This window comes from Syngnathus typhle, linkage group LG15, assembly GCF_033458585.1.
Source record: "Syngnathus typhle isolate RoL2023-S1 ecotype Sweden linkage group LG15, RoL_Styp_1.0, whole genome shotgun sequence".
Taxonomy (NCBI): domain Eukaryota; kingdom Metazoa; phylum Chordata; class Actinopteri; order Syngnathiformes; family Syngnathidae; genus Syngnathus; species Syngnathus typhle.
The window spans coordinates 7,198,434-7,223,782 of record NC_083752.1 but is presented as its reverse complement, the minus strand read 5'-3'; the positions used below and the strand labels follow the sequence as shown (position 1 = coordinate 7,223,782).

Sequence of the window (25,349 nt, the reverse complement as noted above, 5' to 3'; positions counted from 1 at the left end):
AAGTTAGATCCTGTGAGTCAGCAATTCTTATTAACACCATGGAAAAGAATGGAGACCTCATCCACAGAGGTGTTGGACAGCATCTCCTGCAGCGCTCGCACGGATAACGACTGCTCCAGTATGAAGCAGCAGATGGCCAAGTCCGGTGGTACATTCTGAAACGCAACAAACCATCTCTTTAACTATACAAACAAAGAAATACTTTTGGGTAAAAAGTCAGCTGCACACAACCTGAGCGTTGGACGTAGTCTCCAGGAAACACAGACGATTTCCAAATCCTTCGCATGAAAGGCAGAGCTTAATCTGCTCTTTCAGGATGGAGGCTGTGCTTTGCAGAACCACATGATCATCCTGCAAAGATGAAATAAATTGCTTTTGGGCTGGGTGTCTGACAAGACCGTTTTGAAGATATTCTTCCGGTCTGATCATTTCATTTTAGCTTTGGTTAAAACACATGACAGTTTTTATTGTTACACCATTGGCCTCAGATCACTGGCTCCATAACTTGGTCGCTCCCCCTCTCATATAAGCTCTCTATTTCAAGCCGCTGCACCTGCTGTTCACGCGTCTGCTTTTGGAAAGCACCAGATATTTCAGATTTGACTGGAAAGAGTGTCCCACATTACCCCGCTCCAAATAATCCAATTAGTGTGGCTTGCTCACATGACGGAATTTGCACTCTGAATTTCTTTAGCTAGGATGCACGGCAGGGACAAGTGCTGCAAATATCATTTTAGTAACAAGATTCGCAGACAGGTCTAGTGTTTACTCGGTTAAATCATTACGTAATATATTTCGTTTGGTTTTGTATTGAAGGCGGACTTGAAGTAAAGAGCGAAGGTAGATTTTCCATTCCTGCATCTGTGGTCTCTTCTAAACTTTTTTTTTTTTTTTACTTAAATGGGGGTTTTAAGTTTTTCTTTGTCCTTCCTTGTTGCCGGGGTTAGCTCAGGGGACGCTGTTGATTTGAGACTCTTTATGTGATTAAGGGCTAGCTGCTATACAAATAAACTTGATTTGACTTTATCTGAGAAAATGTGGTCTTGGTGCATCCCAACTTATTATCATCTTCCTGGCAACAAGAGGTTGAGTACATTTCTGCCTTTAACATTAATCAGGTACGTTTAGAAAAATATGTTATTAGATTTACAATAACTATCAATGAAACTAACAGGTCTACAGTGCTGGCACAACAGTCTACAAACAGTTCTGTTGCGCTGACATAGTAAATAACAGATGGACGTGTCGAGTTTCTATGACGTATCTCAAAATTAATGTGTGTAACAATATGCCGCTGAAGGATGCCAGATAGTCTGACCTCCCGACAGAAAGACGGCTGTTAATGCATTTATGCATAATACGACACCACAGGACTGAAAATCAGCTGTAAAACATAGAAGAGGTATTATACGAAACATTTTACAATAAGCGTGTAATAGCGAACATGGCTCTGATAACCTCAGCAGCCCAATTCCCACAAGGACTGAAGTAAGCAGGTGCTGACTTTGAAGCTGCTAATCCTCACACAGTATATATAGACCCCGGGCAGCAACTGACCCAAACTTTATGAAGCATTGTTAGAATACTTCACCTCAGTCATGCATAACAATAGCAACTGGAACGTTATTCCAATTTAATCTTTGAATAAAATAGTCGGCACGTTTTGACATGACAGACTACTGTGTAAAAAGTATACCTGTGTATAATGTAAGTCTAGTTAATTTATTCCATAATAAATTATGGGTGTGATTCAAATAATTGTTTCTATAAAATCAATGGTGGGAAACCTAAGGGCCGTGGGTTATACAAGGCCCACATACATAAACCCATCAGATGACCTGAAAAAACAAGCCTCAGCCTATTATTTTACACACTTTGTTTGTGTGATAATGGTTTCTTGTCAGTCTTAAACCAGTGCAATATCACATATTCAAATGGATATAAATAGATAACAATGCCTGTAAAAAAAGCCAACTGTTGTTGCCAATCTGAGTCTTGTGGAGGCATTCAACAGCACCCAACAAAACTATAATCTATAAATGGCTGTCAGAGAGACTAAGTTTTGTTTTAAAAGTCTTTAACAAAGAAAAAGCAAACAGCATTGCTTACTGTCCGCAAGAACTGAATCTCTTCCTCTCCATCTGCACCTTCGGCCATTCTGCTGAGGCATTAAGAGCACCACCCTGACAGAGAATCAGGCTTCACGGTTCCCCTGGTGACTTCCTGGGGAAATGTTCCTGAAAGGTTTCTGAAGGACGATCGGGGTCCTGGACCCCCTCTCTCTCTCTCTTGGACAGTTATATGACAGCCGAGGGATTGACTGCTCATTCATTATTGCATCATGGAGAGGAGGAGCAACTGAACAAGGCAGCACTTCAAAAGTGGGTTCCTCCATTTTAAATTGATTTTCCCATTATTCTCACAGTACTATAATTAGGTGGAGTAGGTGTTTGAAGGACAGGTTTTTTTAAAATAAACTTTCTAAACTATTGAAAGTTTATATTTGAACAGCTTGAAGAATTGGGTATGAACATGATGTAACTTTATCCATCCGTTTATCCATGAATTAGTTGCGTGCAATTTGAACTTGGCTTTCAGTTTCAATTTGTTGCAAAATAAAAAAGTCATACGTGGTGTAGTTCGTCTCTTCGCCGCTAGAGGGACACTGTGAACCGAGCACGCCATTTGACGACGTCATTTTTGTACCAGAAGAAGACCGTCCCAGTCTGCGATATTAAAACATAGGGTGGGCTAAGGTAAGAAACAACCTTCAATGTATTTGAAAAGTGTTGGATCGCTTCTGTCGAGACAAAAAAATATGGCAGCATGCAGTGCAGCTTAGGTATTTGCGTTGGAAGGCTCGCTTGAATAAATTCCGTCTACGCTACTTACGATAAGCTGCTGTCATGCTACAACACACCTTGTTTAGTATCACAGAAAGCAAGTCGTCTGTTAGAGTGCATTTAAAAAAGCCAACCGTGCAATAATGACATAAATAGTATTCACACGTATCATATGAAATGATGTTGTGGTATTTCAGTCCCAGTGAGGGGGCAGCAGAGGAGCAGGATGGATGTCCTGACTCACATACTTACAGACCCCCTCGAGCCCAAAGAGGAAGAGGGTGGACAGATCACTGAGGAGTGCATGCTAGGAGACTGCAGGGTCAGCCTGCCCGAGGAACTACTTGAAGATGTAAGTGATGTGCAGCTGAACGCTGCTTTGACTGTGTGGATTATTGATCACTTTGGTCACTGTTTTGTCATCAGCCCGAAATCTTCTTCTCTGTGATGAGTGAAAGCACATGGACTGAAGTGCTCTCCGATTCCCAGCGGCAACACCTCAGTCAGTTTTTGCCACAATTCCCCGATAATAACAAAGCAGAGCAGGGCAATGTCGTGGATGACCTGTTCAACAACAGAAATTTTCATTTTGGAAATCCTCTTCATCTTGCACAAAAATTATTCAGAGGTAATTTACACACTCGCCGATTAATCTACGTAACATTTCTCAGCGATGTGGTGTTTATGATCCAAACACAGATGGTTACTTCAACCCTGAAGTTGTCAAGTACAGGCAGTTGTGTGCCAAGTCTCAGCAAAGACGACAGTTGTACTCACTTCAGCAATATTACCACAGGCTGCTGAAACAAATCCTCGTCTCCCGAAAGGTGTGTTCAGCAAAATATCGAAAGTACAACAATACCGAGAAGTCTCAATATTTTTTCTTGTTTCAGGAGTTATTAGATTTTGCCGTTCACAATGGTCTGGACTTTCCACCTAAGAAAAAGGTACAGACGAGGAGTCACGCAGAAATACGAGAACAAAAGGTTAGAAGAAGACTGAGACGCATTTTAAAGGAGGTGAAAACTGAATGTGGCGACAGTAATGCTTCATCTGATGATGACGGTTAGTATTTTTCTTCATTCCTCACTTTTTTTTTTCATGTTTATTGCAAAAGATAAGGTGCCTTAGGTTAGTCAATTCATTTACCTGCATCGGTGTTTTATTGCTCATGCAAATAGATCTAACGTTGTGGACACCAGCACCACAGTCACCGTCCTCGCCGTCACCCACCGTCTCCCTCAGAGTTGTGCCCAGCCTCTCTACCCAAGATATGAAGACCACCGGTGAGTAGTAATTTTGTAAGTGATCCTGTGTTTATCATCATCGGCATCAAAATGTGATCTCTTTTAGAAAAAACCCAACTTGGAGAGCAGGACTTGAAAGCCATGTTACAAAACCATCGGGAGAAGAGGAAGCGACAACCAGTAAATAATGTTTACATAGGAGTTAAATTGATGTGGTTTTAATTTGTACAGTGTATCACAGAAAATTCTTGTTGTCAGGATCATCCAGACTTGATGACCTCTGACATCCACCTCAGTGACATACTCTCCCGGGCAAATATTGGTCGCAAATCAACCTTACGTAAGTGAATCCGCTCCACCAAACTATCTCTTCTGTTACCAATACCGTCTTTATTTCTCTTCCAGCGCTTTTTGAGCTGTCTCTGCCGAAGAAAAAAATCAAAGAAGAAAGAAAAAAGAAGAAAATGAGAACGGTCAAAGTGGAATCGGAGGATCCCTGTGATGCTCTTACTTCAGACGTCCCAGCTGCCCCTCTGGCGAACATCATTAACTCCATGCCAGACACGCCGTTGACCCCGCTGGCCAACATCAAGGAGGAGTACGTTTGGCGCAGAGTTAAGAAAAAGCGTCAAGACATAGTATCTTTGTAACATCTTAGCGTCATCTTCATCCTTGCAGAATCCTGGAGGAGCCTCCGTGCAGCCCGGTGGTCGTGGAAGAACTAGCCGTCAGCTTCTTCAGCCTGTTGGAGAGCATTTTGAGGACGGAGCACCCGGCCAGCACTTCAGTGGTAGATTCACAACCTATGAGTTGAAAGGCCAAGCTTGGATTGTAACGGGTTCTTGCCGATGTGCTCCAGCTGGAGGAGAAAGTCCAAATGTGGCAGATGTCTCCTGCGAGCTCACTCAACACCTGGTTTTCATCTGCTTCCTGTTGGTCTGACTTGGTCCTCCACGCCTTGCAGTTTCTCGCTGGAGAGAGTAAAGGTCTTGAGCATTTTTTTTTCTACTAGTGATTTTAATTTGGGGATATTGAATACTTTTGTTTTGTGTCGTCTTACAGAAGGTGTCATGGCGCTCCCCAGCGGCTTCCTGCCATTTGTGGAATTCGTCGATGAAACACAGCAGTGGAAGTGGATCGGTTAGCGATGGAGCCGTAATTGATTAATTGATTTCTTGTTCGTCTTTGTTAAGATGGAATGTCTCTTTGCTTCATTTTAGGCCCCATTCAGGATGCAGAAAAGGACTTAATTGCACTTTGTCAACTGTGGTTGGACTCTAAAGATTTTGTGGTTAAGGTATTAGAAAAATACAGACAAATATCCATAAAAATGCATATGGTTTGTTTCTAATTGACTTTGTCATCCACAGACTGAAAGTGAAGAGCTATCAGAGTTAACACCCCCCATGCCACGAGTGTAAGATTCAATCTATGCAAATTGAATTAAAATAAATATTTGTGATTTTTTTGTTTTAGCTGCTTAAATATCTTTAACAGTTCGACTGATTACGTGGTGAGACCCAGCACGGGAGATGAGAGACAACTCTTCCAAATTCAGGTTTCTTCTCTCAATTATTTTGCTGTTCTTTTTCTTTTTTTGTGTGTACATGCTAATCATGTTTTTTTTTTTTATGTTGATTAGGAACAGCAGAGATACAGCCAACCCCACAAAGCTTTCACGTTCCGCATGCATGGGTTTGAATCGGTAGTGGGGCCCGTCAAGGGAGTGTTTGATAAGGAAATGTCTCTCAATAAAGCTCGGGAGCATACGCTGTTGCGCTCCAATCGCCCGCCTTATGTCACCATCCTCTCTCTGGGTTAGAGCGTCGCCCCGTTGTGTGTGCGTGAAAGCAAACAGAAGCTTTGAATTCTCATTTCTTCTAAATAGTTCGTGACGCAGCAGCCAGGCTTCCTAATGGAGAGGGAACTCGGGCAGAAATCTGCGAACTTCTCAAGGACTCGCAGTTTCTTGCCCCTGACGTCACAAGTGCACAGGTAGAGGCACTTTTTTCTCTGAAACTACTTTTAGGTTTGATTAGCTCTCCGTTATTAAACTGTTCTCGTGCCATCTAGGTGAACACGGTTGTCAGCGGTGCTCTGGATAGATTGCACTATGAGAAGGACCCCTGTGTGAAGTACGACATTGGTCGCAAACTGTGGATTTACCTGCACCGCAACCGCAGTCAAGAAGAGTTTGGTGAGCAACAATGAGGAGGTGGCAGCAGCTTATAACAATCTAGCGGGGCAAGGTGTATTTATCATTTTAGCTTATCAAAACTTTACCATCTCCAGGGTTTAGAATATTGCATTAACAGAATAATTATCAATCCATAAATAAGAAATGGGCTATTAAACGGTTTCTTCCCTCCCAACCAGAGAGGATCCACCAGGCTCAAGCGGCTGCCGCAAAAGCAAGAAAAGCACTGCAGCAGAAGCCAAAACCTGCGTCCAAGCCTGTGAGACAACCGGCCTGTTTATTCTGACTTTACATTTTTATGATGCTATTGTCCTAGTACACTGTTAGTTTTCGATTTTGAGTGGGAAACGTTCTATTTGATATCCTTAGAAATCAGGCAGTAAAGAAGCAGGAGGTAAAACAACGGGATCTTTGGAAGCAGGACAGGATATAGGTCCCATGTCGCCGACAGCGTCTACTCCAACCCAAAACACTCCTGGCACCCCAAAGTCACCCTTGCCCTGCACGGTCACGACACCAACTAAGACCACAGTCTCGGATGCAATCAAATCCAACCCAGGGTGCGTTTGTTTTTCCTCGCTGTTGTATCAGAACTACCCTTTGCGTGAACTCGCATGTGTCTCTTGCAGCGTTCTTCTGGTGTCTCCCCCTTCCTTGCCTCAGCTGGGCTCAATCTTACCCGCCAGTCAGGCCAGCCCAGTCACCTCTCAGTCTCTTCCTTCCCAACACACGGCCCGAATAGTGAGCCACCTGCAGGCAGGCTCACTTCCTCAGGTTCGGGTCGTCTCCACTCAGCCCGGACTGGGTTCTCTGTCAGGAAGTCAGCAAGCTGCTTTGGTTCATCAGAACCCTCATCAGATCAGGATGCCAGTGTCAACCAAGGGCATCTCACAGGTAAAAGGGTAAATGAGGAAGTGACGATAAGAGGTCTTGTGTTCTAACTACCTTCATGTATTGTCAAAAACAGACAGTTGTGTCTGTGCCTTTGAGGAGCCAGTCTGCTAGTCCTGTTCAGGTGCCCAACACTTTGACGGTTTCCACGGCAACGGTGGCCAAAACTCTGACCGTGTCACCTGGCACCCCAGCCAACATCCCCGCATCGTCGTCGGCTGTGCTGCAAGGAGTCGCCAGCCAAACCATCAAACAAGTAGGCCAGATAACGATCATGAATTAATTAGAGAAATAATTAAATACATATTAATGAAATGAAAAAAATGCTAAATCAATTCAACAAATATTACAGGGCTCGATTGTAAATACTCTGGGTCGGATTACAACAAACGAAAAAAGGGGGCTGTATGTGACCTGCAGGTCACACTTTGACCCAGTTTGTATTTTTTTATTTCAAAGGTGTCCATCACAGGCCAGTTAGGTGCGAAAGCCTCAGGAGCGGCCGGAATTCCACTTACCACCACAAACATCCGCATCCAGGGTAAAGATGTCTTGCGCCTTCCGCCCTCCTCCATCACCACGGACGCCAAAGGCCAGACCGTACTGCGGATCACGCCGGACATGATGGCCACGCTCACCAAATCACCCGTGGCGACAGTCAAACTCACTCCCGACTTCCTGGGCACGACCGCCGGCGGCTGTAGCAAGAGCATATCGGCCACGCTCCACGTCACGCCCCCGCACACCTCTGTGTCCGCCTCTGCGTCGTGCACAAGGGAAGTATCTGCCGCCAAAACGGCGCCTATCTCTTCCACCCTGCTGAAAGCCGCGGGCGACACAGCCATACGCCTGATGCCCACTTTAGGCGTTACCGTGGCCGACCAGAAATCTCGCACCTTCTCCACCGTCAGCTCTCCGGACAAGAGCGGCACCACCATCCGGATCATGCCGGGTCTCGGGGTGATCCCGCAGAAACAAGTCCAGACCATCACCATGACAACCGCCGGCTGCAGCAAGCCCCTGACGGTATCCGCCGGCGGTAATGTCATGGCTGGCGCCAAGAGCATCACGGTGGCCTCGGGAGCCTCGACTTCTCTGAAGCTGGGTGCAAACACAACAACCATGCGTCAGGTGCCTGCTCCTGTTGTCAACACACAGACGGTAAGAGAGTGAGGCCATCATGTTCTCAGACAGGTTCTGTTAGTATTTAATACTTAAACTTATCGACTTGACTACTTCAACTTTTATTGGTTCCTTCCGTTTTTGGTATAACAAAAGCACCTTTCTCCACTGACGTTTGCGTTCACAGTGCAACACTGTTTATGTTGATCTTTATCTATTACCGTTGCCTAAACACACAGTGACAATGGCATTCTTCTCATTTGGTTATAGGGCAAGTTACCTGCCCGCATCACAGTTCCTTTATCAGTCCTCAATCAACCACTGAAAAGTAAAAGTGTGGTGACGACACCAATTGTGAAGGGGAGTCTCAACACTAAGTAAGTCTCAAGATATGCACTGGATTCAAGATTAACCGGATGGCCTTGCGTGATGTTGGTTGTCTCCTTCCTCCTGTCGCTGTGCAGTATCAGCAGCTTGGGTAGGAACATCATCCTGACCACCATGCCTGCAGGCACCAAGCTGATTGCTGGGAACAAACCGGTCAGCTTCGTCACAGCGCAACAGTTCCAGCAGCTCCAGCAGCAAGGACAGGCCACACAGGTTTGCGAGGAAGCAGATGCACAGCGCTTCTCTTTTTTACATTTGCCAGCAATAACAGCCTCGAGTCATGCTGTACATCAGTAATGGGTTGCTGTTAATGCTCACTTTTTGTTTGTGTAGGTGCGAATCCAGACAGTCCAGGCACAGCAGCTCCAGCAGCACATGGCGGCAGCTTCCGCCAAATCCGTCTCCACGGTCGTCGTCACCACTGCGCCTTCGCCGAAATGTCCACCCGATCTCCCGCCTGCGCCTCCTCAGTGATCTGTACTTGCCATCTTGCGTCCTGTTCTTTTTGGTGTGTTTTTGTAATATTGGCTATCAGTGTGTAATCTTTTCTGTGTAACTGGCAAGCACGTTCATTGTTCGCCGTTAGACAATGTTATTTTTCTTTTTAAATAACCTTAACTACATTTCATTCCCTTCAATGATAAATCTGAGATGTTAAATTACAAGTACTTACATCATTGATTAAATCTCATAACTTTCCATTGTTTGCATTTATTGTAATGATTGACAAGAAAAATAATTTAAACATCAACTTTTAAATTTCAGGAGTGGTATTCAGTCTATTCACATCTTAAAATGTAAGGCAGCCTTGTGGTTTGAATAGTTCTGAAGTTTGACATTCCTGCATGATCTCCAAATACGTGCATTAGTTTTCAGTAGGTTCCTCACATATTCTAAAAACAGGCTTTGGGGGGTTCATCCAAGACTCAATTGTCCGCAGGAGTGTGACTGATGAATGAAAATAAAAGAATAACAGATTTGAAAGAAGAAGAAAAGTAAGACTAGACAGACTCGTCCAGTTCAAATACTAATTTTCAACAAAACAAGTAGGGATATTGTCAAGCCGTTACTCCTCTTCTGACTCTTCGAGCAAAGCTTTGTCGGAGTTTGCAGAGGACAGTGTATTTCGCATCACCATCTCGATGTCGCGGTCTCTTCGGGAGAATCTCTTTATGGTGCTTTTGGGGATAAACAAAAAAAAAAAGCGCGGTTTAAAAGACCTTTTTGTAGCGTTGATAGAATAGTTATTGCAAAGACTTTATAGAGTGCAATTTGATTACGGTCTAGTTTTTAATACAAAAAAATCATATATATTTTAGTTCTTACAACTACAAAAAAAAATGATTGAATTGTGTCGCTAGTAAAAAGACATAATACTCACATCCAAACGGCAGCCGAGGTGCTGGAGACGACAAACAAAGCCACCGCCAAATGCCAGCAGAAGCACATAGTGACAAACATGATGTTGCTGTGCAAAGTCAAATCCCACTGCGGCCCGCTCAGTGGGTAAAGAACAAAACCGATCTAGAATGAGATTTAAACGCTGCTGTAAACGACAGAATGACAGTTGAGCCCCAAAAAAACCCAATTTTGACGCAGTTCTTGTATTCCATCTCAACACTTAGCAGTACTACCTGGTAGAACCACGAGCCCTGCAGGATGAAGAAGCACGCTTTCAGCATCTCCAAAATAATGTTGTCTCTCAAGAACACTTCGATCATGATGCTGGCCGACCCACTGAACACAGCCACCAGGAGCAAGGAGTGGATGTGGGCGTCCAGAGGGGGGCGACTGTGCACGTGGTAGTAGAATAGAAATCCTGGGTCACAAAAAACAAAAAAATGTAACTTCCAAAGTGCAATAATCAAAAGCTTTGTGTTGACCTAAAACTTCCCTAAACTTCTTCTTACCTTCCACAAAAAGAGCTAAGGAGAGGGTAAGGCGGTCCACGCCAAGCGGCACCAGTTTGCACAAGGTGCTCAGAACCAAAGCCATTCCCGAGATGCCGAAAAAGAGGTACATGGTGCTGTGCTGCCAGTTCATCAGCTTGACCCACGAATGGTTGTCCGTGTCATAGAGGCGTGCATGCGGCCCGTCCACAACAAACTGCTCCACCATGATGCCTGAGACGGACGGGACCACAAAGATTAGAGCAAATTTGGAGTGGTTCAAAAATGTGTCAAGATAGAAGACTGACCGACAAATGAGGCAAAGATTTGAAGCCCTCCCTCGATGTAGTCCATTCGTTTAAAGAAAGGAGGCAAAACAACTCTGCCTTTGGGCTGGTTTTTCCTCCAGTAGTGCTGGAGTGTGTGTTTAACTGTCAACCATAATCCAAAGAGCAAGAAGAAGGAGCCAGGTATGGCATGGCCCCCAAAGTTGGCCATGGTGAGGCCTGAAAAGAAAAAGAAACACGAAACAATCAATTTGGGAGCCACTTTAAGATTTTTTTTTTGTTGTTTAAAGCAAGGGGGTCAAACTTTTTTTTTTCTCGCGGGCTCCATTGTAGTAATAGCTTCTTTCAGAGGGCCGTTATGACTGTCAACGCAAATAAATGTACGAGCACCTCATATTATATACATTAAAAGCTACAAAACAAACTGACAAATAACTCGTTTTCAAAACAGATGAGTAAAAACTGGTCAAATATATATTTTTTAAAAAGATATTAAAAGTGAAGACAATTTGCAATTTTAGTAATGACTCGCGAATTTGACGCACAAGCCTTGAGTTTGACACCTGTGGTTGAACGTGAAACCTGATAATCTGTCATTTCAATGATATTCTGATGCTTTGTCAAGTTGTCATAACTCCTGAAAATAAACAATAAATATTGTATATAATAATATATTTTAATCACGTCAATACATTTAGCATATATGAACCCAAGATTCACAACAGGTGTTTGCACATTATCTAGAAAGAAATATAAGAAATATCCACCCGCATACAATTTATTTCACAAATTGCCAAATTTTGTTTTTCTCGCCATCAACCATTTAATCGGAAAATAAATCAGATTCACCTCAGCAGGTCTAGGATATCCTGTTTGAGAAGTCAACCAGTTCCGCGATATAAACTTTCCAATTGCTTCCGCAATCGTACGGTTGAACACTATAATTGACTATTTTGTAAATCTGTAGTAAATTTAAATAATTACATGCGATAACGATTCATCAAGAGCTCGATTTCCTCTGGCAGTGTTTGTGGACAGCACGACACTTTCGAACGGGTCAAACGTGTTTTCCAGGTTGAATGTGCCAACTGTCCCAAATGTGAGTTACAAAAAGAACTGTCGAGCAAAAAGGTCGTTACAATACCTCAACCTTTACCACCAATTCCCGAGGGAAAGACAGGAGATTGCTTGTAAGAGTACGATCGTCGTCACCTGTCACGCTGTGGAAAAAAAGCCAGTGCGTGTTTGCATCCCTCGGCCCCACCCAACTTCCCCTTACACCCCTTCCTCCTACGAGAACATTTCTTCCTGAGAGTCACATACAAGGGTGTGGGATAACTTTGTAAAAGATAATCATCTAATCTTTGCCTCTCCAATTCGAATAAAATAAACATTTTGAAGGAGAATGAACATAAATTCAGTGGGTGACATAAGACTAAAAACTGCATATCACTCTGCTAATGTATAACCAAAATGTCAACAAAGGTCATCCCCCATATATGACAGCACGACTGAGCATTTTTGTGTAATAGTTAGAATTGTGTTACAAGAAAAGTTATTTGGGAGATTTATGTAAATAACACCATAAAAAATTAGTAAATAAAGCGGATAAGTAATAACGTTCTTTGATATTTTTTTTTTGAAGCAGCTGAGACGTAAGAATGAAAAACGTTGTGCAGTAAAAATCAGGAAGCATCCGCACCTAAAACCTCAGAACTGTGAGTGTGAGGCATTGCCAGAAAACAAAAATCATCCCCAATACCAAACAAACACGCCCCCTAGCGGCAGTGGGTTAAAGTGACTGCAGAACACTTGCCACCATACTATACAAACATTGTGGCCTGCATGAAAGATAAGATGTGTTTTATCATCATCATTCCTGATGTAAGAATCGCTTGGGGGGGGGGGGGGTGGGGGGGTTATGACCTCATTTAACTGAACTTTGCACTCATTTTGCAGAAAGTCTTTATTGGCATCTTTATCAGTTTCAAACATGGACATTCATTCCTCTGCGTGCCATATAGCACAACAAGGCAGTTGTAAAAATAAAGAAATTCATATTAAAACAAAGGTTAAAAATATCAATGTCCACAATGGTCTTACAGTATTTCACAGAATATTTTCTTCTCTCTAAAGGGGTTCTCTGAGGAAGGTACTGGGGTCACCAAAGGGTCATCTTTGGCATGAGTTTCACAATAGGCCATTAGATCAGCTGCTGCTTTGGATACCTGGGAAAACATGAGCATGGAATTATCCGTTATGTACTACAAGAGGAAGACATTTGATCACCAAATTTGTCAAATTGACAGAAAATGTTTTTGCTTTGTATCAACATAAAATATACACATACCATCATCCTCTCGATGTTGACCTCCAGCTTCAATTGCTCAACCGTCTTTCTTGCATCCGCAATCTTGGCCATGTTGTTGGACATGCTGCCGCTAATTTGCCTGCAGTAAACAGGCATGAAAAATCTAGTGGTAATTTTATACAGTGAAAACCACAAAAACTGTGTGTGTGTGTGTGTGTGTGCGTGCGTGTGTTTCAGCGACTGATAATTGAAGGTAACTGGGCCGTGAGTATTGAGTCTGTTTCAATTTGCTCATTAATTCTTTGCCCTGAGTCTCAGCTGCACGTGTCACAGCGAGGGTCTCAGAGGAGGAGGACAAGGGAGGGCAGTGCTGCTCCCCTGATGGGCGCGAGATGAGACTGTAAATAAAGCTCAACATATTTACGCTGTACAAAACAGAGCTGTTGTTTTTCAATTATATATGTATCTTAAATACATATATGCATATTAAATACATAGATGTATTATTTATGTGGTTCAGACTAAAATAATATTAATGATCTTTTCCCTCCCCATTGGTCTAACAATGACATTGTTTTATATTTATTTGTAGTCAGTGAGGGCAAAATACAAAAAAAAGAAAATCAAATAACTTAGACATACTTCAGCAAATGTTCAACCAGCACACTAATACACAGGTGCAGCTTTTCTTAAAGACATTTAAAATAACCCTATCTCATATATAAAATCTCGAGATTTCTCCTTAGAATGAAAATTCATCGCAAACATCACTCACCGCGAGATGCTCCTTTGCTGAGAGGTGCACTTGAGTCCTGAGCGGCAACTTGCAGCATCAAATGAAGTGTGATGAATGGCAAAGATGGGGAGGGAAGCCTCAACAGGTTCCCTCCTTCAATTAATTAGTGCTGGTTCTGCCCCCAGCGTGAGCTCGGAGCAGAGGTGCAAGGCAGCATGCCGTGCTGAACCTACTGACGTATGACATTAGGACATTGCAGCATTGGATGAACTGAACCCGATGGCGTGGTCTTATGAAAAGTGCATTCTAAGGCTAAAACAAACCTCAATTAAGCAACATTAGAAGATATTTCCTATTTAGATTCAAAGTTTACATTAATACAACAATCACTGGATTCCGAATGTATTCAGATGTCTTTTCATAATGTATTTAAAGTCACAGCCACTCAAGGACAGCACATACTGAATAGTGACAGGCAACCATTCACAGAGTGTGAAATGAACCTACACAGCCTGATCGGAAGGAAGTCTCTTTACGAGAATATGCATTATTTATTCAATTGCCACACATTATGGCTTTTAGCCTCACGTGTCGGCCACAACATTAGGTACACCTGCGCAATTTCATGATATAACACAAAACTTGTTTAAGAATGCTCAATTCTAACTAAAAAAAGGACAATCTGAATAAAAGCTGCATGATTATATGAATGCACTCGATGATTTCGCTGCAATGTTTGCCATAGTGATAAGTTATTACACAAAGCACCAGGGGGTAAAGTGGCTGTGTTGTGCTGTTAAATGTCAGGTGGCTCATTACCATTTCTCACTAATCAATTGGCTCTCTATGAGGATGAGCTAAAGACAGAACTGTCAATATTTAAGTGTCACAACAAGGGCCTTAAATGCAGTGTAATAACCATGTTGTGGCTCAATTAATTTTGTGTGTGGTGTTTTTACTATTTACTGTGTTGACAGGCTGGACAGCATTTTAGGGACACATGCAAAATGTTCATTCTAGCCTTATAATGAAAAGATTACTGTATACTATACTTGATCAAAATGAATGGTTATAATACACTGTCTGTAAATAACAGTGTATAAATGGGATATGCATAAATCACATCTGTCCATTGGGGGAAATGTATGAACCATTTTAAGAGACTTCATGGTATTTTGTGTGTGAATGTTTCTTTATAGTGGCAGGCTACTGACCCACCAATAACTCTCAACATGTATTACATGGTTATTAAGTATTCCAATTCAGTGATTATGTACATTTACACAAAAACGGATGCATTTCTATTTAGTCATTTTGTCACAGTTTGTGCAGAAACAATGGTCGTTCTAATTCATCTTTTAGAGTGGGCTAGCAGCACAGCAGCAGATACAGCTTTGTGTGCGCGTTCATGTGCATGTATGGGTGCGCGCGTGCGTGTGCGCGCCACCATCATTGAGTGATCGTGTTGGTGGGCGTGCACACTGCACGCAGCATGTAGCTAGCTACTTTTAAATGATAAATGACGACGGTGGTCGTACGAGCACGTCGCTCTAATTTATTTTTCCTCCTGTTTGTCCGCTCGATCTCTAACGTTGACCGAGTTCGAATCAAGGCGGGACGCCTGGCGGACTGAAGCGAATGCTGCATTCTGACTGGGCGACTTGATATTGAAGTTAACGCTAGCTAAGACGCACAATACGAGGATGGGGTGCGCGCGCTAACGTCAACGGCGAAACCCCCCGGGGAGCGATCACATATTTTTGTAAGGTAACCGGTGTTTTGTTTCCGCGCTCACGCGGCATGTCGTGATAACACAAGTGGTATTAACTGCCGGGGTTTGCGGTGGCAGGATGCGCGGCGTGCGGGGATGACAGGAAGATGGCAAACGGCGTTGGAAGTGAGTAATGTCGGCGAACGGGTGATGTTGCTGTGACTTGCTATGTGCTAGCCGAATGTGAGTGCTTTCGCCTTTTTTTTTCTTTGGCACCACAAAGTTCGGCTGCACCGCCGCTCAACCTGCAGGTCTCTCCAGCTGACACCTCTGTTGACACACACGTCAGCTGGACACAGCATGAGCATGCGTGCGTGTGCTGTTACTCAGCAATGCATTGAGTACAAAGGATTTGGATTGCAGCTTGAGTTAGCAAGATAGGCCGGGGAATGGAAGCGCTTTCCTCTTTTTAGAATGAATATCCAGGATTTTTACAAGCTGCGACAACTTAACTTTTTTTTTTTGGTCATCTGCAGAACACAAGCTGCTTGTGATCGGCCCAACAGAAGCATGGTCACTCAGGGAGAAGCTGTGTTTGGCCACATCGGTTATGAGGAGTGGAGATCAGAACTGGTACTTAACCGTCATTCTATTAACTTCAACCTACAGGTGTTAGACTGAAGACCCAGAGTTACATGTGATTTTACTGGACTGCGGTTTTCGCTGTCCACAATTTTTCAAAACTAAATAAAATGACAACCAAATGCAGCGGCAACTATGTAATATGATGGGGTGATTATGTAGTTATTGAAGTGGCAGAATCTGACCTTGAAGGAAATCTCATGTTTCATCTTCCTTTTTGCAGGGTCTCTGTCAGTCGAGCCATCAAACCATTTGCAGAACCCGGGCGGCCACCTGACTGGTTCTCTCAAAAGGCATGATGTTGTCCTCAATGTCCTTCACTGTATAGAAAAAATGAATTTACACACTATTTACACACTTCTGTTCACAGCACTGTGCCTCCAAGTATTCTGAGCTCTTAGAAAACACTGACGCCCCAAAGTGAGTGATTGAAAGCATTGGCAGTATTGCCGGCAAAAATAATATACAAACAATATACGACCTGAGTGACTGCTTTTCCCTATAGGGCAATGTTTCACTGTCATTGTGTGATTGCAGGAGGAAGCGAGGCGAGAAGGGGGAGGTGGTAGAGACGGTGGGGGATGTGATAGTGCGCAGGCTGACGACTCAGAGGATTGAGGAATTAAAAAAGTTAATCAAACAAACGCAAGAGGAGCACAGGTACATAAATACACCATAGATGGTGATTTTTATTTTTTTTACACACCAATTTTCTATCATAAAGCACAAAATATTAGGACACATACAGTATTATAGTAAATCCTGTTCCTAACCTACAGGACACTGAAGAGAGAGTCGGAACTTATTCAAGCTGGCCATCTAGACTCCAAACTGGAAGAATTATGGAAGGAAATTCAGCGGTAAAATGCAGCTAATTCACAGTTCACCCAAAGATACAACCGCATCTTTTTTTTTGTGTGTTTAATATGACGATGATGATGCTCTGATGCATTGAAATGTATTGTGTAGGAAACAGAAACTAGAAGAGCAAGAAGCAGAGTTGAAAAGAAAAGTCACAGACGCTGCCTATCAGGGTATCGCCTTGATTTTGTACATCTCGTTATCTATGATTTGTGTCGGCGGCGCTAATGAGAAACAAATCCTAATGCTCTTCCTCTCGCTTTCAGCCAGACAGGTAGCAAAGAACACACCTCGGCGTGTGGCAGGCACCGCCATGCATTCACCCACGGGTTGTAACTCAACCAGCCTGGAGTTTCCCTCTGCTGACCCTCTCCCGTGCTCTCATCCCGATTTTTCATCTCCAAAAGATGTAAGTCCTAGGGTTTTTATGTTCATAACATGACCTCGCTAACGTTTCGGATTCTGTCTGTCTTTAGGCTTCAGGTCCTGTCAGATCAATGTCATTTGCCGACTCTTCCGGTTCGGGTAACGAGAACCCGCTACTTGGTGATGACCCCACCCAGAAGAAAGTCCTGGCCCAGAGAGGTACACCACCCCCGTCTCCACTCCTCTCTGAGCTGCTGAAGAAAGGCAACATTTTGGCCACGACATCCAGATTGGTAGGTTGAACATGTCTAAACCAAGACAATGAAAAATGATTTCATCATTTGTACTGAAAGCAAACGTATGTATTTTTGTGTCCTGTGTATGTGTCAGACTGGAGAGCGTGACGTATCCGCTGGTAATATGACTGTAGCACACGACTTGCAGTTGACGCTGCCCTTTTCTCCAGCATCAGGTAAAATATATTCTCTGGACATTTGAATAGGTACACGTGCAATCTACTGCATACTTGCAGTTTTGTTTAACCACAACTAACCCCTGTGTAGTTAAAAAAATAAATAATCCAATGTCACTATTGTGTTGCGGTTACCTCTATGAAAGGTGCTCCAATGTTATCTCGACTCCTGGAGGTGGGACCCTCCCAGTTCTCAGCACAGTTAGGATTCATGGTCAGCACAGACTCCATCTCCAGCACCACCCCTGCGCCAGTGAAATCTGCGGCCTCAGCATGTTCAGGTCTCAAACTCACACTTGCCCGTTGTCACATGATCCTAAATTATCCAAGATGTACATATTTGTAAGTGCAGTGGTGTGATTTCAAAATGTGAAATTAGTACACCCACCAAAATGTTCAAAACTGAGCCATGTGTGATGCCTTTGATGTGTCATTCATTTGCAGAGGTGGATGTGATCGCAGCATCTGCGTCCTTTGGGTGCCAGCCTCCCCCCGTAGGTGTGAAAGTGTCCGAGCCGAGTGAAGAGGATGTGACAGTTTCCTATATGGCAGATGAACTGGATCTGAAGACGGTCGGGGACATCATCGCAATCATCGAGGACAAGGTATATTGCAATTCCACACGTAAAACATTGAGGAAGATTGAACGTGGCACGTCTCGTCTACCTTTTTCCTCCAGGCTGCAGATGCTTTGGATGCGGCTGCAGTCGAAGCTGCTCTCTTCCTGTGCGAAGAGAACGGCCACACTCTTCCCGGCTCCTGGCAGGCCGAGCCGTTCCATACCCAAGACCCCCCGGGGGTTCCTCAGTCTTCATCTTTCATCCGAAGCCCGACAAAGAATCAAGCAGACGAGTTAGACATTCAGGGCAAAACTTCAGCCGAGCTCTCCTCTGCGTGCAGTAGTCAAGAAAACTGTGATGCGGAGAGCCCAGTGGGACAGAGTGGCCTTCCACCAACCTCCTCATGCAATGTCAGGAGTTTTGTGCAGCGCCTCAGCGGAGCACCTGCACAGCTCGAGGCCATGAGAGATGCGGTGCGCCATAAAAGCCACATGCCTTTGCAAGAGAGATGGGCACAGCAAAGATCTGAAACCACCAGTCAGGGTGAGCGCACGCATGTATAAACATGTACATCGTGTGGTTTGATCTCATTCGCTTGTGCAGGCAAATCTAATGGAGTGTTTTACTTTGATGCAGAATCAGTATTAGAAGATTCGCTAGTGACAGAAAGACAGGTACACCACCGCGTCAGAGTTGTCATAGTACCTCCACTGTATAATCTCGCAACCTCCATCTTTGCAGAAGATAAAGGAGGAGAGTGACGTATGTGTCGATAGTAAAGACAATGCCTCAGGGACAAATTTAGACAATGAGGTCAACGGGCCAGAAGATGATGAGGATGACGAGGAGGAGGAAGATGGGGATGGCGTCGAGGGGTTTTCGTCAGAGCCTGACGGAGAGATGGAGCACGCGGCCAGCGAGAGCGAGGACGCGTGCAGCCTCCACACAGCTTCGTCATCATTGCAGCTCCACACCACGGCCGACTCCATCCCCAGCAGCCCCGCGTCGTCACAGTTGTACGTTTTTTTTTTCCGTTTGTCTAGTTAACGAATTGCATTGCGTCATGCGAAAGGTCAGTTGAGTCAGGATTGTCATAACCTATTCTGACATAACATTCTTGTGTAGCTCTTTGTGCAGCGAGGACCTGGAGGCTCTGCAAGCTCACAAGATCTGGAAAAAGGCCATTATGTTGGTCTGGCGTGCGGCTGCCAATCACAGGTAAAGCTAAACCATCTATTATCCTCCAGCAGACCTTTTTAAAAGTGTGATTCTTTGATATTTCACACTTGCCGCATTGCTTTTATGGGACTGCTTGTAGGTATGCAAATGTCTTCCTGCAACCGGTGACAGATGAAATTGCACCAGGATATCATAGCATTGTGCACAGGTAAGCGTGAACTTACTGTAGCACCAATGCACTTGAGTTCAACTCACTGGCTTGTTGATGTGGGACTCATCAATTATATAAATAATTGATCTTGATAAAACTGGATATACTGACCTGATTTGTGCAGATGGCGGCTATGATGGCGAAATCTCTCAGCTCCCACGTTCTGTCCTTTTGCAGGCCCATGGACCTGGCAACCATTAAGAAGAACATCGAAAGTGGTTCCATGCGAACCACAGCCGAGTTCCAGCGGGACATCATGCTGATGTTTCAGAACGCCGTCATGTACAACAGCCTGGATCACGACGTGTACCACATGGCCGTGGAGATGCAGCGTGACGTCCTGGAGCAGATCCAGCAGTTTCTAGCCACCCAGCTCATCATGGAGACCTCCGAGTCCGGTATTGGCGCCAAAGGCCTGAGGGGCCGTGAGGGGTTGCGACGGCAGGACTCCACAGACAAGGTGCATCGTAGAGGAGACAAATTAAGAGGTTAAAAGAAGTGACTAATTATCCCAAAAACGGGAATACAATCGTTAGTCATGTATGTTGAAACAAAAACGTCTTCAAAATGTTTCAATTGCATCATTACATATTTGAATCCTAGTTCTGATGTGCTTTTGCGTCTCACAGGACGCCTTCTCCATGTCCTCTCCTGCTTTTCTGCTGTCTCTTTTTGTAAGTATACACGCTCACAAGCACACACACACACACAAAGATTCAGTTGAAATAGTAAGCATTGCAATATGGGAGGATGGATGAATTCAGTTACTGAAAATATACTAAGATAATAAAACTAATACATATTCGTTCAAATGAGTCTGTCGTGTAAAGGAGAGCTGAACTGTTTCTATTGAAGCAGTTAAATCATACAATGCACAATTTCTTCCGTCCATGTAGGATGGAGGCACCAGAGGGCGCCGCTGTGCCATTGAAGCTGACCTCAAAATGAAGAAATGAACAAAACAGGCAGAATAATTTAAATCTGACACTGTAAGTAAAATGTGTTAATACTTCCAAGATTTAAATGATAAAGAATCCCGCCCCTTCTCAATCTGTGTCACGTGTAATCCCCAATTTGCTCTCCGTTTTCCAATGAGCTGCAGACTGGATGTGGGGAAACTCCTATTTTGCAGAAATGGATTACGTGTAATCCCAGATTACAAAAGGAGATTCCGAAAGAGTGGGTCAAAGCCTGTGATAGCTCTACATCACTCATGGCCTGCTCACAGGCAAGAACATCAGGTTGTATAAGTGTCTATAAAGCCTCAAAATCAACTAATCCTACAGGCGGGCTGCATCTGGTCTACACTAGTGCGGTGGACTGAACGGTGATAAATGCACTACAGTAAACGTAAAGACACTGTGTGAAAACAGAGGCCAAAGACTTTGGTTTGCTTGACTTTTTTTTTTAGGTGGTGTTACCTTATTAAGGCGTTAAGGGGGAAAAAAGAAACCTTATTTTTTCCTCATTTTAACAACCTTTAAATCATTTTAAATGTATATTTTGTGGTTGTTTTGCGGATACCTACCTATATTTTGAGTGAAGCAGTACTGTGGTAATCTCACTGTGTTTTGTGGATGTAATAATAATAACACTACTTTTAAACAATAAATTCAAGTTTGGCTTGTATACTTCTTGTGAACTGCTTTATTTCCTGCTCTTGCTGATTCAAGTGGAATAATGGCATGTTCAAATTGCCGACATACTTTCAGCATGATCATTTTTTTAATGCATCCAGAATCGAAACCACAGAAACACAAAACAAGACATGAGTCACAAAAACAGTCCATTTTACTTTGAATTTTCCTGTATAGTTCTGTTTGAAAAAGCCAACAAGAGTATTTAAGTAAATGTGCCGTCAATGCCATTGAATCAATGTGGTGAGTCAATATTGATTGAAAATATGTTGCTAAAGGCAATACGTACTAAAACAATCTTTCACTAGGGTACATGCAACATAGAAGTATTAAATAATAAAAGTGCTTGAAATGAGCCTGAACATGTCACAAGAAACCAACAGCGCATGGCACCGCAACGGCAATGTAAATTCTTACATGTATTGTCATGTCCATATTTTTCATTTCAAATGTCTGTTTTGGTTTTGAAAAGGACAATCTTGGGGAAAGCTCAATATTGACTGATAAAGCGCGGAGTAAAAACAAAAAAACAACAAAAAGGCAGTCACTTCGTTTGATGATTTGTTTTGATTTCAACTAAATAAATAAATATGTAATAAATAAAAACAAAGTCCATAACTTCACAGTATAATAGTGCGTTTTGTCCAAAGGATGAATTATTCAAGTCACTGTAGGGAATATGCTGATTAATTGATTATTTTGGCAAGGGCACTAAACAGTCAGCAAAATATTCAAATCAAAGCGTGCGGACATACATATATCTAAGCACAATGACCTCAGGCAGGGACCATATCTAAAATGAAAAAGTTCAAAAAAGGGCAGAGCCTCAGTGCTGTGGCCACCAAAGCGGCTGACACGCAAACTGACACGTATTTCCGACCATCTCGGAGGAGAGAAGGCACATTTCTTTCCCAACTCTGCTGCATGATTCTTGCCATCATGGCCCAAGTGGATAAATAAACTCAGTAATCGTACAAATAATAATAATGTACCAGAGTGGCATTCCTTTTTAAACAAACCGTCCTTCAATTGCCTCGCTGACGCCCGACCAATCTATGCAGCTTGTCACAGTTGTCCAGCCTCATGGATTCGGCCTTCTGCTTTAGACGCTCATCTCGATACAACTGCCCAAGGTTCATCAAGTCCGACTCTGAGAGCAAAAGGGTTTCACGCGTCAAACTAATATTTAGGTGTAGAAACAGATCACCAGCAGTAAATGTCAGAAGTCTTACTCTGTTGCTTCTCCTTCCAACAGCTGCTCTGCAAGTGTTCGACGTAGTCGCTCTCGATCGTCTTCTCCAGCTCGTCCAGGGTGCCGCCGTGGTATTCCTTCTCAAAACCTTTATCCACGTAGTACGGCACGCCCATGTGCTGCGTTTCCCGGGAAACCACCAGGCCTATGCTCCTAAAAGCACACAGCCCGCGCGTGGTCGGCGACGGCCCACTGTCAAGCGTGAGCAACGGCTCTTCGGCACACTCACGGTTTATAGAAGAGGCTGTAAGGTGGGTTGGTGGCCATCATCTGAGTAAACACCGAGATGAGAATCAACACCAGGACAGGGAGGAGCTGCAGCAGAGCTGTGAAGGTGTTCTGAGTGGAAATCACAAAACTGTGAGTAGGTGTGCTCGTGCTGCAGCATGCAGCGCAACACTTTCTAAACATATCTAATCCCTCCTGGCCCTGAGCGAGTCACCTGACTTGGGTTGTCCTCTGCCACATCCTCGCGTCGCTCATAAGTTCGTCGGCGGCGAGGCTTGTAGAACTCAGAGTACGAGGCGCCCTGGTTGGTGTACACGTGAATATTGCCTGAGGGAGACAACGGCACTCGTCTAAAACAATCACATGTGAATCTTAGCGGAAAAAGACAAGACAGCCTGGCACATCCCCACCTGTAGGGAAACGTCCTCCAAAGAAAATGTTGAAGAGCTCCTCGGGGGAAATGTCGGCCTCAAAGTCTCTGTGGAAGTTTCGGTGGTGGCGATGGTGGGTGGTGTGTTGGGGTGCGCTCTCCGCTGTCGATTGATCACCGTACTGATCGTACTGTTGCCTCTTATCTGGATTGCTCAGTACGGCATACGCGTTGCCTATTGCTAAGGGAAGAAGACCAATGTTGAAGACACTTCAAAGGAAGCTTACTTGATTTTGAAGAATTGAAGGGAAAAAAAAGAAAAAAATAACTGATTTGGATACTACAAACAAGAGCACAAAGCGCCACCAAAGCTTAAACATTGAACAATAGTTCATTGGACATATTTGTAACATCAAACTGCTCTACCTTTGAAAGCATCTGTGGCTCCAGGAGCAAAGTTCTTGTCAGGGTGGAACTTTAGGGCCAGCTTTCTGTACGCCTTCTTCAAATCGTCATCGCTGGAATCCTTGGGAACACCAAGAATCTCATAGAAGTCTCTGCAATTCTTAATCCTGCAGTGACAATGTGGGTGTTCAGATACAAAATCCTTCATATCATGAGGTCATGGCTGTGTACCTGTGAACACCCTGGCGCTGCTCTTCTGTGTAGCTCTTCCTGTCATCGCTGTTCACCTGACTCCTCGCTGCACTTCCACAGTCCTCGTCTCTCCAGCCTTTGGGCGGGGGCACGTAGTTCGCTCCCGGAGCAGCGTTGCTTCCATTTTTGATAAGGGCGTCAATCAGCACTACAGAGAGAAGTGTTCAGAGGAGAAAGAAAACATTGAGTGAAGTCTGTGTGGGTTCAACTTCTGTAATCCAAATCAAGGTAATCGCATGGCAACTTGATTATTTATGATCTATAAGGATAACAAAATGAACAAAAAATGAAAAAGACAAATCATCATTTTGCACAGTCTTCTACTAGTTGAGTCCAGCATCATCTAATCCAGTGTCTCCCAAATGCGTTATTTGAAGTAGACAAATAATATTCAGTCCTTCCTCCTGGCCTCACATTTCACTTACAGCCTATGAAAAAGAATATTGTATATAGATATTTAACTACGTCATATTTTGAAGTAACAGTACTTCAGCACAGTATTTGGTTACTCTGCCCACCTTCGGTTACCTTCATGTAGCTAGTATGAGAGAGGGAATATTTTAATATTTGAAATATCAACTCCAGAAGCGGGTGGTCCACACAGCACAAAAGTTCAACAGCTTAGGCATGTCTCCTACTAAAGAAAGCAGCCAGAGATGCACGTCAGGCAAAAATAAAACATTGTAATGAGGTAACATTAAAGGAGTATAATGGTCCAGCATGAGTCTTGGCTTGTTCCATGCACGGCTGCTAATGTTACCTCTAGCCCGGGTGCTGGGGTAGATATTCTGGGCTTCATATAGCAGCTGCAGCGCTCGGTCCCTCCGTCCTGCCCGTAAGAATAGCTTCGCGTTCTCTATCAACCGGTCCGCTTCGTCTTTGTCCATTAGTTGCAGTTTTTTTGCAGCTTCTAATGTCCGAAAGGGGCCACACGCCGTACAAGCCGGTGGCACTGCACCTTGCTAGCCACTTAGCTTTGCTAACTGACAGCTGCGTGACGTTAGCCTGAAGGGTAGCTAGCTAACTAACAAGCTAACTAGTTAGCTTCAAGCTGGCACGGACTTGACGCTAACCTACCGACTGGCAACGGCGTTTGTTGACAGCCTGCGAAAACTCAAGGACGCATGACATTTTAAAAAAATAAAAAAATAAAATATATATATACAATGACACCTATAACCTGAAGTTGATTATTGTCAGTTTGCACCTGCTAAACTCGGAGTGATCGTATGTGAGTGGCAATGGACTTGTGACGTCACTTCCTGTGATAGATAGATAGATAGATAGATAGAT

The 25,349-nt window shown here is 43.7% G+C and overlaps 6 protein-coding genes and 1 long non-coding RNA gene across 19 annotated transcripts in view; 2 read left to right on the top strand and 5 right to left on the bottom strand.

Moving 5' to 3' along the window:
• LOC133167809 (ryanodine receptor 1-like) overlaps window positions 1–2,306 on the bottom strand; it is a 33,501-nt gene extending 31,195 nt beyond the window's left edge. For 4 of the 5 annotated variants that reach the window (XM_061298767.1, XM_061298769.1, XM_061298768.1 and 1 more), the window contains exons 1-3: window positions 2,110–2,306; window positions 232–351; window positions 57–155 (exon numbers count right to left, since the gene is read on the bottom strand). In XM_061298767.1, the coding sequence (XP_061154751.1) occupies window positions 57–155; window positions 232–351; window positions 2,110–2,157 (267 nt within the window). In that variant the 5' untranslated portion in view covers window positions 2,158–2,306. The remainder of the gene's footprint in view (window positions 1–56; window positions 156–231; window positions 352–2,109) is intronic. The other variant, XM_061298770.1, reaches the window with a different exon arrangement.
• A 291-nt stretch (window positions 2,307–2,597) lies between these two features.
• Window positions 2,598–9,386, top strand: nfrkb (nuclear factor related to kappaB binding protein). Its single transcript, XM_061298772.1, has 26 exons — window positions 2,598–2,756; window positions 3,041–3,195; window positions 3,270–3,471; window positions 3,543–3,670; window positions 3,737–3,908; window positions 4,025–4,129; window positions 4,197–4,270; window positions 4,349–4,430; window positions 4,496–4,688; window positions 4,769–4,880; window positions 4,950–5,076; window positions 5,153–5,230; window positions 5,311–5,387; window positions 5,461–5,507; window positions 5,588–5,648; window positions 5,733–5,907; window positions 5,979–6,085; window positions 6,164–6,287; window positions 6,467–6,546; window positions 6,657–6,847; window positions 6,917–7,181; window positions 7,255–7,434; window positions 7,638–8,339; window positions 8,571–8,677; window positions 8,765–8,900; window positions 9,021–9,386. Exons 2-26 carry the CDS (start codon window positions 3,070–3,072, stop codon window positions 9,159–9,161), a joined length of 3,792 nt encoding a protein of 1,263 aa, XP_061154756.1. The 5' UTR covers window positions 2,598–2,756; window positions 3,041–3,069; the 3' UTR covers window positions 9,162–9,386.
• On the bottom strand, window positions 9,379–12,167 carry tmem45b (transmembrane protein 45B). 3 transcript variants are annotated; one of them, XM_061298773.1, is made up of 6 exons: window positions 12,008–12,167; window positions 10,885–11,082; window positions 10,598–10,810; window positions 10,322–10,506; window positions 10,069–10,211; window positions 9,379–9,865 (listed from the first exon to the last, which is right to left on the bottom strand). In XM_061298773.1, exons 2-6 carry the CDS (start codon window positions 11,072–11,074, stop codon window positions 9,754–9,756), a joined length of 843 nt encoding a protein of 280 aa, XP_061154757.1. In that variant the 5' UTR covers window positions 11,075–11,082; window positions 12,008–12,167; the 3' UTR covers window positions 9,379–9,753. The 3 variants fall into 3 exon arrangements, with proteins under 3 accessions (XP_061154757.1, XP_061154759.1, XP_061154760.1); XM_061298775.1 differs by lacking the exon at window positions 12,008–12,167 and adding an exon at window positions 11,848–11,999; XM_061298776.1 differs by lacking the exon at window positions 12,008–12,167 and adding an exon at window positions 11,713–11,852.
• A 678-nt stretch (window positions 12,168–12,845) lies between these two features.
• gng8 (guanine nucleotide binding protein (G protein), gamma 8) lies at window positions 12,846–14,371 on the bottom strand. Of its 2 annotated transcripts, XM_061299535.1 has the most exons (3): window positions 13,950–14,371; window positions 13,214–13,313; window positions 12,846–13,091 (listed from the first exon to the last, which is right to left on the bottom strand). In XM_061299535.1, exons 2-3 carry the CDS (start codon window positions 13,295–13,297, stop codon window positions 12,963–12,965), a joined length of 213 nt encoding a protein of 70 aa, XP_061155519.1. In that variant the 5' UTR covers window positions 13,298–13,313; window positions 13,950–14,371; the 3' UTR covers window positions 12,846–12,962. The 2 variants fall into 2 exon arrangements, with proteins under 2 accessions (XP_061155519.1, XP_061155518.1); XM_061299534.1 differs by having other exon boundaries at window positions 13,214–14,371.
• A 1,159-nt stretch (window positions 14,372–15,530) lies between these two features.
• On the top strand, window positions 15,531–21,541 carry LOC133168182 (bromodomain-containing protein 8-like). Of its 6 annotated transcripts, none has more exons than XR_009718158.1 (22): window positions 15,536–15,677; window positions 15,760–15,807; window positions 16,158–16,254; window positions 16,487–16,556; window positions 16,634–16,683; window positions 16,801–16,923; window positions 17,043–17,123; window positions 17,233–17,297; window positions 17,391–17,533; window positions 17,601–17,783; window positions 17,881–17,962; window positions 18,109–18,243; window positions 18,407–18,567; window positions 18,642–19,065; window positions 19,159–19,196; window positions 19,264–19,538; window positions 19,648–19,740; window positions 19,841–19,909; window positions 20,090–20,400; window positions 20,542–20,586; window positions 20,809–20,901; window positions 21,015–21,541. XR_009718158.1 is itself a non-coding variant. In XM_061299530.1 (22 exons), exons 2-21 carry the CDS (start codon window positions 15,789–15,791, stop codon window positions 20,866–20,868), a joined length of 2,496 nt encoding a protein of 831 aa, XP_061155514.1. In that variant the 5' UTR covers window positions 15,536–15,677; window positions 15,760–15,788; the 3' UTR covers window positions 20,869–20,901; window positions 21,015–21,541. The 6 variants fall into 6 exon arrangements, 5 of the variants coding, with proteins under 5 accessions (XP_061155513.1, XP_061155514.1, XP_061155512.1 ...); XM_061299530.1 differs by having other exon boundaries at window positions 20,090–20,372; XM_061299529.1 differs by having other exon boundaries at window positions 15,531–15,672; window positions 20,090–20,372; window positions 20,809–21,541.
• On the bottom strand, window positions 15,667–18,471 carry LOC133168186 (uncharacterized). The gene is made up of 3 exons (XR_009718159.1): window positions 18,351–18,471; window positions 18,098–18,278; window positions 15,667–16,583 (listed from the first exon to the last, which is right to left on the bottom strand). It is a non-coding gene; the product is annotated as an uncharacterized LOC133168186 (long non-coding RNA).
• dnajc18 (DnaJ (Hsp40) homolog, subfamily C, member 18) lies at window positions 20,809–25,307 on the bottom strand. Its single transcript, XM_061299533.1, has 8 exons — window positions 24,817–25,307; window positions 24,036–24,204; window positions 23,826–23,971; window positions 23,440–23,640; window positions 23,244–23,356; window positions 23,031–23,140; window positions 22,782–22,954; window positions 20,809–22,699 (listed from the first exon to the last, which is right to left on the bottom strand). Exons 1-8 carry the CDS (start codon window positions 24,941–24,943, stop codon window positions 22,575–22,577), a joined length of 1,164 nt encoding a protein of 387 aa, XP_061155517.1. The 5' UTR covers window positions 24,944–25,307; the 3' UTR covers window positions 20,809–22,574.
• Window positions 25,308–25,349: the final 42 nt, after the last annotated feature.